The sequence below is a fragment of the Physella acuta genome, unplaced genomic scaffold, assembly GCF_028476545.2.
Source record: "Physella acuta isolate Inbredline_101_S28 unplaced genomic scaffold, ASM2847654v3 ptg000409l, whole genome shotgun sequence".
NCBI lineage: Eukaryota > Metazoa > Mollusca > Gastropoda > Physidae > Physella > Physella acuta.
Genome location: NW_026731928.1, coordinates 324,641 through 337,604, shown reverse-complemented (window position 1 = coordinate 337,604; position 12,964 = coordinate 324,641). Strand labels below are relative to the sequence as shown.

The 12,964-nt window shown below is 34.8% G+C and overlaps 1 protein-coding gene across 1 annotated transcript; it reads left to right on the top strand.

The window, feature by feature from the left end:
• The first annotated feature begins 739 nt into the window (after window positions 1–739).
• On the top strand, window positions 740–9,812 carry LOC131942522 (uncharacterized). The gene is made up of 7 exons (XM_059302429.1): window positions 740–1,009; window positions 2,906–3,017; window positions 5,580–5,662; window positions 5,944–6,040; window positions 7,233–7,321; window positions 8,265–8,372; window positions 9,331–9,812. The coding sequence occupies exons 3-7, from the start codon at window positions 5,601–5,603 to the stop codon at window positions 9,518–9,520; spliced, it is 546 nt and encodes a 181-aa protein (XP_059158412.1). The 5' UTR covers window positions 740–1,009; window positions 2,906–3,017; window positions 5,580–5,600; the 3' UTR covers window positions 9,521–9,812.
• The last annotated feature ends 3,152 nt before the right edge of the window (window positions 9,813–12,964 follow it).

Here is a 12,964-nt window from a genome sequence, read left to right as displayed (position 1 = left end):
TCCCTTTCAAACCTGACGGTCTATGGGGCAAGTGAAGTAGAGTTCACTTGTTTCTGTGACCTCGGCATATGAAGAGATAATAGTGTGGTCAGCACTATGCCCAGCCGCCTTTACTTTCCCTAACGTGAGTTAGGTACCCATCAAAGTTGGGTGGACTCAGGGACGGTCTACTGACTTGAACCCGGATTCGAACTCGAGACTTACGGGTTAGCAGTCCAACTCTCTACCGCTAGACCACTCCGTCCGTATATAAAGTAGGTTTTAAATGCCCAACACCTTCCGTATAACACGGCAACTAAGCCATTTTGATCTCTCATAAAAACAAAAAAATGACTAAGCCTTATGTTTAACGCTTAAACTGATTACACAAAATCTAAAGCATCATTTTAACTCGGTGTTAAATTATCAAAATTAATCTCTTGCTAAAACGTTAAGTGAATAACTAAAATACGATAAATAAAATAGTTTTTATACTGTAAGTATTTATTCAACCATTTTTTATAACTAAAAATAACTCATTTTCTTCTGTTTAGTTTATTTATATAACATAACGTACAAAACGGACGGCTAAAATTATCTTAATGTTAATTAAATCCTGCAGGAAATCCGGACAGCTATTAAAAGTGATGTATGCACGAATACTCCTGAAAAAAAAAATGTCATTAATTCCCGCCAACCACACAAAGCTAGTCGTGCGGTACGTACATTCTTTTGTGACCAGAATATTATTCCCTTTTCTCTTGGCTGTGTTTTGTTTCTTTCTGCCTCGCTGCAGAACTTGACGCTAGTTCGCGAACAATGTCACACATTACTTCCCCTTGCGGATCTCTTATTAATTACAGGATAATCATTGTAATGTACACTACCGCATTGGGGAGAAAGAGTTAATAAATATAGATGAAATCAATGTGCCTCTTCTGTTTTTATCAAGGAAGTAACGATATCTACTTGATTCAGAAAGTTTAAACCTTTAAAAAGTTCACGGATTACGTTTGTCTTGATTATTAAGGTAAAACATTTTATTTATATTGTTATTTAAAATAAACATCTATTTTAAGGTTAGTCTACTGATATTGATACTATGAGGAACTATTCATAAACTTGGTGTTATATCAGTAATGTCAATGCTAGCCTTATAGCAATATTTAGTCCTATGCCAAACTGCAGTTACATTTTCTACTAACACCATTACACACTGATTTTCAAGGTTCACGAACGCGTTTAAATATTTTAGATGTAGCTAGTCTAGTAGATCTCTATACCTAAGTCAAGATATCTCTCTAGATCTTTATACCTGCCCAGATAGTCTAGTACAGGGGTTCCCAACCCTGTGCCCGCGGGCGCCAAGGCGCCCGCTCAACGATTCGTATGTGCCCCCCTCTCACTATTCGACAGAGACAGAATTTTTTTCATAAACATTATTTTTAAATATGATTTATTTTTATTCATTTGTTACAGTTTTAATTTTTTTTTTTTACTGCCTAGGTATATTAAATATGTTCGATACTTGTCCCAACTTGTCTAGCGGCGAGCCAGACTGCATTATTTACGTTGTGTAAATACATTTCTCTGTGTGTATGCAATTTGAAAAAAATTCCAAATAATTTTATTATTTTGAAACATTTTGTTTATTATTTATTAATACATTATGACTATAAGAAAATAAATTATGGGAAAATGACAAGTTATGGAAGGAGTTTCTCGATTTAAAATAGGTGGTGCCCGCCACCCTACCGATATTTTAGAATGTGCTCTAGAGTAAAAAAAAAGGTTGGGAACCCCTGGTCTAGTAGATCTCTCCCAGATAATCTAGTAGATCTCTATATCAAAGTCAAAAGTCCAGATAGTCTCTCTAGATCAATGTAGCTAAGTATAAATAGCCTCTCACTCTAAATCTCTTTAAGTAAGTCAAGATCGTCTAGTAGATCACTATACCGAAGTCAAAAGTCTAGATAGTCCCTCTAGATCTTGTACCTAAGTCTAGATAGTCTCTCTAGTACTCTGTATCTAAATCAAGATATTCTTTATAGATATATATGCCTAAGTCTAAATAGTCTCTCTAGATCTCTGTACCTAAGTTAAGATAGTCTCTCTAAATCTTGTACCTAAGTCAAGATCGTCTCTTTCTATGTACCTAAGTTCAGATAGTCCAACTGTACCTAAACCCAACCACGAATACAATGAATGTCAACTTATAATTATCTTTAGTTTTCATACATCATTAAGCTGTCCTAAAACTAGAAATTAAAATAAAATTCCTCGTAATTTTCTTTTCGAGACACCGAGAAAGCCTGCAATTAAATTTAAAGTAATAAGGGCCTTTGCCACCGTACCATACCCGACACAAACATCGCATTATATGAGGAGTATCTACCTCTCTCAGACTCTGAGCTTATGGAGCCCACCTCTGTTATGGGGCCCACCCCTTATGGGGCCCACACAACATTATAAGGGCCCACCCCGTTATGGGGCCCAACCCGTGATACATTGTATAACGGTGTATGATATTTTTAAGCGATACCACTCCAAATGTAAATTTAACATGTTAGGATGTTGTGTAACATAATATTAGCATGTCGCATGTTTGTTTGCGTGTATGTGACTGCGTGGCCTAGCTGTGAAACGCTAGACTGCTAATCCGACATTCTCCAGTTCGAATCTGGATTCAAGTCAGTGGAAATTCCCTGATACTGCCCAGCCTTGAAGGGTACCTAACTCGCGTTTTAGAAATTAAAGGTGGCTGGGCATAGTGCTGACCACACTATCCTTTCACATGCCGAGGTCAAGAAACATATGAACTATAATTCATCTAACTAACGGATCGCTAGGTATAAAAAGGAATCTCTATTTTATTTTATGTTGGTTTGCTAGTCGTTAATTAGATTTAGGTCGGTTGTATTTCCAGGTAGATTGTTGAGAGTCCAGCCTAGCTGAGTTGAACTCAGTAACCCGGATATGTTAACGAGTTGACGAGTGAGAAACAGAAACTAACCACGTTCTTAGAAACACAAATTAAAGTAAGTATGGTATAAGCACAGTGGAGATTCAACACACGTGTTTACACACAAATTGAAGTAAGTTTACTATAAGCACAATTTAGATTAAATACACGTGTTTACATACACATGAAAGTAAGTATAGTATAAGCACAGTGGAGATTCAACACACGTGTTTACACACAAATTAAAGTCAGGGGTCATCCATAAATGCCGTCACGCTTTTCTTGACGATTTTTACCTCCCCTCCGTCACACATCGTCACAAAGAGCCAGACCCCCCCCCCCCTAAAATGACGTCACACCTCAGCCTACAACCCCCCTCAATATTGCTGTTGAATTTTTTTTAACATCGATATTTTTCCAAAATCTTGCCTGAACTCTGTCAAAATAGAGTATTTTAATCAATTCCTATTACAATGTATTAAAACAGTTTTCTAAAACGCGAAATGACGTCTAAAATTCTTTTTCTAACATTGCTTTTTTATGATGCAAAAGTGTGACGTCGCAACATCTGAACCCCCCCCCCCTACCCCTCATCACACACCGTCACAAAATTACGGACCCCCCTCCTCCCTACGAGTGTGACGTCATTTATAGACGACCCCTAAGTGTACTATAAGCACAAAGGAGATTCAATACAATTGTATACGTACAAAATAAAGTATACTATAGGCAAAATGGAGATTTAATACACATGATTACACACAAATTAAAGTAAGTAGATCTATACTGAAAGCACAATGGAGATTCAATACACTTGTATACGTCAGCATATCAAAACTGTTATGCTACTATTGGACCTTGATATAAATGCAATCTTGATAAACAGAGTTGTAATAGAGACTGTCTTGTGTGCGGAGACAATTTAGGGAAATCTTTCCGTCAATTTATATTAGTGTTAAGGCAGTTTTAAGGGAAATCTTTCTGTCAATTTATATTAGTGTTAAGGCAGTCTTAAGGGAAATCTTTCTGTCAATTTATATTAGTGCTAAGGCAGTCTTAAGGGAAATCTTTCCGTCAATTTATATTAGTGTTAAGGGAAATCTTTCTGTCAATTTATATTAGAGTTAAGGCAGTCTTAAGGGAAATATTTCTGTTAATTACAAAGGCAATTTTAATCAAACTTATTCGAGCAACTAGATACATATTTTAAGGCAGACTTAGATTAAAGTCCATCTTTAAAGCCAGTCTCTATACATTTATTTGAAGTAAAACTTACCTTGTAAAGACAGCCTTCACACGAAGCCATCCTAACTATTCGTTAATACAAATTCCTAGCGTCTAAAACATAACAGGCATCCTAATCTGGCATACAATCATATCGCTAATTTGTGTATCAGGTCGACCCGATAGGGCCCATTACGGATTTCCCTTCAGACTATACAAACAACATTATGTGTATCAGCTAACCAGTGAAGCAGTTATCGTTCCCATTAAGATCTCACTGAACAGGTCGACCCAATCGATAATGGAACAAATCTTCCGTAGTATAAACACAGAGGGCGGTTGATGCATGCATGCAAGCATTAAGGAGTGGCTAAACGCTGATGTTTTAAAGCGTCTTTATACTATTTTTTTAATTTGATGTCAAAGATAAGATGGAGTAAATATAGTATCAGGCAGTATGAGGTTATGTAGTGTCGTATGTGGGTCATGCGGTAATGTAGTACCATACTTGCGAAGAGGTAATGTAGTGTGACAATGTTGAACATTTGTTCTAATGTGATATATGTTTAGAGGCGACAGTGGGTGCTTGGTTCAATGGGTGCGATAATTCAGGATGTCAACGTCCGAAATCCGAAATCATATATATATATATATATATATATATATATATATATATATATATATATATATATATATATATATATATATATATATATATATATATATATGTATATATATATATATAAATATAAATATAAATATACATATATATATATATATATATATATATATATATATATAAACTTTGTCTACAAGCAATAGGAAAATTCCTATGATACCGGTGTATTACTCAATCAGACACACTGGCTTTACAGTTAATCCAAAAGAAAATCAGCCACTTAACATAATCATATAGGATTGATAAAACATGAGAGTGTTGAAATGTCATAAGAAAAATGTAGACATCAAAATTGAAAATATAGGTGTGTTTCCTTTTATTCTGTTAAATCTTTCAGTCGATATCACAAACAAATGTAAAATATAGGAGCGTCTCCTTTTATTTGATATCAGGAAGTTACGTTTTAATGGGTCGGCACGAAAAGATGCAGATTTTCCCTACACCAATCCTCACCCTACAATCCTTCCCTTCCCCCCCCCCCCCCGCACGAATCGCCTACTCATCGTCACCTGTTTTGGAAACTACATTGCCCTACCTAACATTTATTTATTGATTGCTTTGACATTTTAACTTCTAGTAGTTGAATTAAACACATTACTTTCAAAACAAAGTACATGAAATAAATGTGAATGTTATATATATATACATATGCAACGTAACAATTTGGCTTTATCTCATTTTATTTGCTAAGTCGGTGTATTTGTTCCGTGACTTATACATGTCACTAAATTTCAGATAATTTATTTTCTACACAAGATGCATACATTATGGTGCATGGTATTGCTTTGCATAGTTACAGAAAGTTTACAGATTAGAAAGTAAGTAATAAATATTATATCACATGTACGTTTGTGCTAAAAATTCATCCAATATTGATATATTACAAAACGCAATAAAACAAGATGATTAAATGAATTGGCATTATTTGTTAGTTAAAGTTCTTTTTCTGAAATCCTCTCTTAAATTACAGACAATAAAAATAATTTTTCATCCTTACTACATTGATATTAAATATATTTTCCAATGTATTGATGTACTAGCTATGTTGATGTTCTTTATATTTCAATCTCCCGAACCTCAACTGTATTGTTGAGTGCAGTCTGCCCGCATTGAATGAGAAAGAGATAACTCGGGTCTACTCTGGTTTGTTCAAAACTACGAGGGAGATGTTTGTTATGAAACAAATGGAAACTATGGTGAGTGATTTTAGACTGTTGAACTACTGTCTAGTTCCAGTATGACTGTCTTTGCTGCCAGGATAAATATACTGCCAGATTGACAAAATATACAGCCAGTATGACAAAATATACAGCCAGTATGACCAAGTATACTGCTAGTATGAACAAATGTGCTGCCAGTTTGACCATGTGTACTGCCAGTATGACCAAGTATAATGCCTGTATGCCCAAGTATACAGCAAGTAAGATCAGGTCTACTGTAAGTATGACTATGTGTACTACCAGTATAAGTGTACTGACAATGTAACCAAGTATAAGCTAGTATGACCAAATATACAGCCAGTATGACCAAGTATACTGTCAGTATGACCAAGTATACTGCCAGTATGACCCCGTATACTGCCAGTATAACCAATTAGGCCTATACAGCCAGTATGACCAAGTATACAGCCAGTATGACCAAGTATACTGTCAGTATGTCCATGTATACTGCCAGTAGGACAATGTGTACTACCAGTGTAACCAAGTATACTACCAGTCTGACAACATAAACTGATATCAGCCACCACTATGTGGGTACCTAATATAGATCTATTTAACAATCAACAACCAACGTATTAATAAGTACCTGCTATCAAGCCTTTATAAACAAGTATTGAAAAGTTTCATGTTATTATTGTTTCCGCATTTCATGCATATGAAAGAAACAGGCTTCTAATACATCTATTACAATATAATTGAGCACTTATTATTAATGGTACTGATTGTCTATGATTAATTTTACTCACATTAAATAAAGTTATACAAATATTTGTGACACTGATGTGTGAACGTATGATACACATTATACTTTTCGTATGGTGCATCGTGTATAAACAAATGAAGGCAGCTCTATGAAACATCATAAGAGAGTTTATTTTGGTATTCAAAAGATGTTTACTAACATTGTAAAATGGCAAAATTAAGACACTTAAACTTCGATAGATTTACACTTTAACTGTAAACAAAACGAATAACAATCAAGACTAGTATTATTGTTTAGTGTTAAGGTTTAGTGTTCTGGACTACTTCATTTACTTTAAGAACTTAAGAATTTTTCTTGCAAGTAGAGTAGACCCTAAATGAAGGATATTCCTAGATGCATGTGTAAGCTGACACGAAAATTTGACCTTGACATACGGCTGACATAATCACGTGATTTATCCTGCAGGTGTCGTCACTGCAGGTGTCGCAGGCTGTTGCAGGTGTACAGGACACGCAGGCGCTGGCAGGTGTGGTCTATCACGGCTGCTGTGAATCGTGAGTAGGCCTTAATTAATTAATTAAGCTGAGGCAAAAAAAAACAGTTACTCATTCAGACTTTTTTCTCCGGTAGAAGCACGTGAAATTTTCAAGGGGGGTGGACTAAATTTTTCGAAGGGGCGGACACTGGTAAAAGTTTATATTTCTATATAAATTATATTTCGTTGGAGGGGGGGGGGGGGGGGCGGTAGACTATTTCCGCCCCCTCCCCCCTCCCCCCCCCCCCCGCCAAAAGATGCCTGAAAGAAACTGACCTGAAACAGCACAAACATCAGTTGTTAACGCTAACTTCGCGGGGTGTAGACCTTTCGCCTTGTTATAATACTGAGTACGACTTAAGAATACGCAGCCAAACATATATATATATATATATATATATATATATATATATATATATATATATATATATATATATATATATATATATACATATATATATACATATATATATATATATATATATATATATATATATATATATATATATATATATATATATATATATATATATATATATATATATATATATAATCAAGTTTAATACTCTACATAGTTTGTTGTTGTTTTATAATGGAAAAAAATCGTTTAAATAAAACTAGCGTTCATCACATATTTATACTTTAGCCAATTTTTAACATTACTTGTATTCAGTACATTCCAGATTCTACCTTTAATATTTTAATACGCCTTTCCGAAAAGACTAAATTAGTATTTAAATGGTTTGCATTTCATTCTACACATAGGCCTCACCGCGTCACGGATTTTGTGTATAGAACGTAGATCTATTTATTTTTTTATTTTTTTTAATTCAAGTTTTATCGGGTAGCGCGGTGTTTGTCCAAAGTGAACACATATTAACTTAACAATAGATGACCTCTCAGATTCAACGATATCATGCATCAGAAAAGTTAACAAGTCAGCTGTCATTTTTTTTTGTCAGGGTATCCTCCATGGTGACGTATGACCAGCTCCCCAACGCGCTCGGACAGAACGTCACTCTGGTCAGTTTCCCCACCCGGAAGCAATATTTTCCCAGAGAAACATGCCTGTAAGGATGCAACGCTTTTTTTTTCTTTTTTCTTTTTTTTTTCTTTTTTTTTTTTTTTTTCAAAATTTTGATCCATGTTTTATTTTAGATTTCAATTATAATATATCTTATATTTTTGTAGCACTTTCGTAATTTTACTTTCAACAGTTCTTACCTTCAGTTTGACACTTAATCATGTTATTGGTTTTTATTTATTTATTTATTTATTTGTATTTACTTTTATTTGATTATGTTTTAAATGTGATGTTTCCAATTGTTTATTTGCAGTTAATTTTATTATTTTTTGTGTTAACACCCTGATTCTGCACTAAGTAATCAGGGTTTCTTTTAAAAATTGTCCTATGCGGGATGAGTGTGTGTGTGCGTTTGTTGGGGGGGGGGGGGCTGTTGGGTTCTTCAATGTCTAGGGGTATATATGTAGCAACAGACAAATACAACGTATACAACAGTAGATAACACAAACACTCTATAATAATAATAATAAGATATTAAATATATATACAGTAATACAATAATAAAAGATCAAATGGGGTCTACAACATAAATAACAATACTCAACACCACGTTCCACGTCCACAGCCACACTACAACTATTTGCTTCACACACTGGCACACGCTCTGACACCCGTCACCTGACACACCTCACGTGAACACCTCTCGCTCCATGTAAACACACTCAACCAAGGGATACAACTATACACCAAATGGAGGGTACCTGCCGTTCCAGCACACAACACACACACACACACACACAAGCAGGGTACTTGTAATGGACGTAACATGGGCGTTAAAAAACCAGTAACAAGTCTGGATGAATTTTGTTGACAAAAATGTTCTAGTTCATTCCGAGATAGGGTAGGGGGCGGAAATGTTATGTTTAAAAGAAACATTGCAAACAACCACTTTGTCTACGATGTTGTTGTTGTTTTTTTCAAAATAAATTAATGACCTTTCCCAGGTCGTCCGCCAACTGTTATTGCGGCTGTTCCTGTTCTCTGGTCACCCAGACGTTTACAGCCCTGGTGTACAACCCCCTCTACCCACAGTTCAGTAGCGAGCCGGTCATCTTGACCTTTGTCTTGGCGCCGTCCTTCTGTCGGTGTTTCAACAACGCCTTCTTCAGCTCTAACCAGCTCTCTGATATCTAGTCTGTAGCGTGGGGGTGCGGCCAGCACCGGGTGACACCCGACCTAGTGACGCCGCTGTGTTTAGTCTACGCTACATAGAAAACAAACAGCATCGGATCGTTTGTGAATCATGTGTCGTGTTTATCGCTGAGACGTCTACATTTATAGGACACAACGTAAATATTAAAGCTGATGGAATCAATGTTTCAGACATCAGACATTAAACATTCAATCAAATGAAAAGACGTTAGTGGATATTTATTGTTGTTGATACGCCTTTTGAACTATTTGATTTTTTCAGCAGATCCCTACTTTTCACAATAAAATTAAACTAAACTAATTTCGTTTCTTATTTGTATACGCAAGGATTGTGCCCTTGGATTTTACAATATGTTATCAATTTCTTTATACATTTTTTCATATATATATATATATATACATATATATACATAAATGTTTTCATATATATATATATATATATATATATATATATATATATAAGATACTTTTTTATATTATATAGTTTGATTTTTTCATCTATTAGAAATTTTAATTTTTTCCAATACTCTTTTACTATTATCTTATATTTACTGTACTTTGGTCCACTACTTACATGATGGAAAAGATATACACATACACACACACACAACACAGACAAAACATTACAACACATTAAAACAGTCATAAACCTTCGATTGAAATATTATTAGAACTCAGTTCGTGACACACCACACTTAATCACTCTCGCTCATCAGCTCACACATCAACATATTTGAGATGGAGTACTTTTTTTGCGTTTATTAAAAACGCTAGCCATCGGTACCCGTTTCACGTGAATTATAGGCCTCTATATTTTAATTTTAAAATGTTGTACTTGTTTGAGAAAATTTTTTTATAAAATAGTCATTGGTCAAAACGCAATGTGCTTTATTAAACGCTGAACGATATTTGTGACAAAGCAAAGAAATAACTAATTAGCTAAAAATCCGAAACATTTAACACAACACAGGCACACACTCATTAAGTGACTTAAATGATTCCGTTAAAAAATCTGGCTATTCAATGGTCATTATGTTGTTTTTAAAAGCGGAAAGGGGGGGGGGGGGGGGTGGCACATTAACTGCGGCCATTTTCTAAAACAATTCACCAAATGCAAGTGTATCTTTGAACATTGTCTATAAATTCCAAATATTTGTGGATTTTAAAAATGGATGACCCTTTATCTTTCAATGACAGGTTACATCTGCTGTTGCTAAAATCTAAACGCTCGTATAATTTTTTTTTAACCTACAGATTCGTATTATTGCTGAAGTCTAATGATTGGTATAATATTATTTCTATAGTTGAGAACAGCTATTCATCCAGGAGAGAAAACTCCAAAATCAAACAGATTTTGTCTTCTTTGTTGTTCTTGGACGGACAACGACTGTAGAAGTAAATCCAGAAAGAAAAGCAGACTGAAATTGGAGTTAACAGGCCATAAAGATGGCGCATAACATATTGACACGTAATATTTAATTGCGTTAGAGGTAATCCCAACAATCTTACAATTAAAAACGAAATGTAGCTGAACCTAAAAGCTTGTATAATATTGCTTAAACCTAAAGACTCATTTTACTTTGCTAACCCTATAGGCTCATATAATATTGCTGATAACTACAGTCTCATATAATATTGCTGAAAACTACAGACTCATATAATATTGCTGAAATTTGCAGGCTCATATATTATTGCAGAAATCTACAGATTCATATAATATTGCTGAAATCTACAGGCTCATATAATATTGCTGAAACCTACAGGCTCATATAATATTGCTAAAACCTACAGACTTATATAATATTGCTGAAACCTACAGACTCATATAATATTGCTAAAACCTATAGGCTCGTATAATATTGAAACTTTGACTGAGAGACACTTGTTTTACAGTCCATGTCCAGAGTTTTGTAAAGCTAGTCAACACTTGAGTACGTTGGACAATAAACCAACATGAAGTTCGTGTACGATACGAGATATGAGAACAACCACAAGCCACGCCCATGTGGGTAGTGTTAAGAGTAGCTCTTCTAGCATGTAGATTCTTCAACACGAAAAAAAAAACAATTGATGATAAGCAGACAACTTAAATTAAAGATATTTCTAGTAGGTAGCGTTAACTTAATTTTTTTTAAAAATACAAGTTTTTACAAACTTTTATAAATAATGATATTATCCATCTCTTCCAATTAGCTTACATTTTTTATTTATTACTTTACGTTGATTAACCAATATATACATCTTCTTTTTTAAATCACTGCAGAATGACTCGTCATAGTCATACGTACTATACCCAATGTCAAGAGGGGGGGGGGGGTGGTCGCCTCTGGCGCCGACCTTAGGGGGCGCCAAAAGGGGTAGAAAAAAAAATTAAAAGCTCATTTTAAGCTGTAATTTTGAATTATAAACTGTCAAAGTTAAGAAATTTAACGGCTAGAAGCCTTCACATACTGATTTTACTGTTTTCAATCTTGATTGTGTATTTATAAAACATATTTTTCAAAAAAAAAACAGTGTCAGGAAAAAACCGTTTTTCAGCTTTGCCTAGAATGGGGGAGGGGGAGGACGCTTTTTCAAAGACTAAAATCCAAATTTTTTACACTGAATTAGTGAGTTATTAAACATTACCACTTATAAAAGAACCCAATTGTAGTAAAGTGAATTGTACGATTGTGTGATTGTGTAACATTAAAAAATAAATCGGGAGTGATCTCCCCTAAACTTTTTCGAATATCTATATATATAATTCTCTTCTGTGAGCCGTTAGAAAACAAGCTGCAACCTCGCCTTACAGTCCCCTCTCTTCCTCTCTATCGCTACCACCCCCCCCCCCCACCCCCTCACATGGTTTGGTGAGCTGTGGTTCACGCTGTTTACATTTTACAATCATAGAGACGGGTTTGGTGACGGCTATTTGGGGCAGATAATTTAGTTTGAAACGATTTTAAACTTAGAGGAGGTAACTAAGAGGAGGCTGCTTTTACGTGGGGGGGGGGGGGGGAAGGGGGTTTAGTGTTTTAAAGAAATATTTTCAGTGTCAGCGTTGGTACTGTCGAATTCACAAATTATGAATTACTGAAAAGTAGAAAAAACAACAACTAAATAGCGGCGTATGTTATGCCGCGGGCCGGCTCGTTCTTATATAAAACAACAGAGGATAACAACTCGGGATATAGACATGATTTTTAATCCATTTTAATTACTTAAACTTTTTAAAATAGAATAGAATCTCGTCGAAAAAAAAATTGCACACCAAGTGAGCGCCAAACAAAATGTGCATAATAGTGCGGAATATTATTAGTACTTTAAATATTCACATGCGTTTTTTTCAGAAATCGGAAATAGCGTAAATTACTACATTCGATGAACGGAAATTACTCAAAATTTCACAACAGGCAGAGAATTAGATCTTATACTTACATGTAA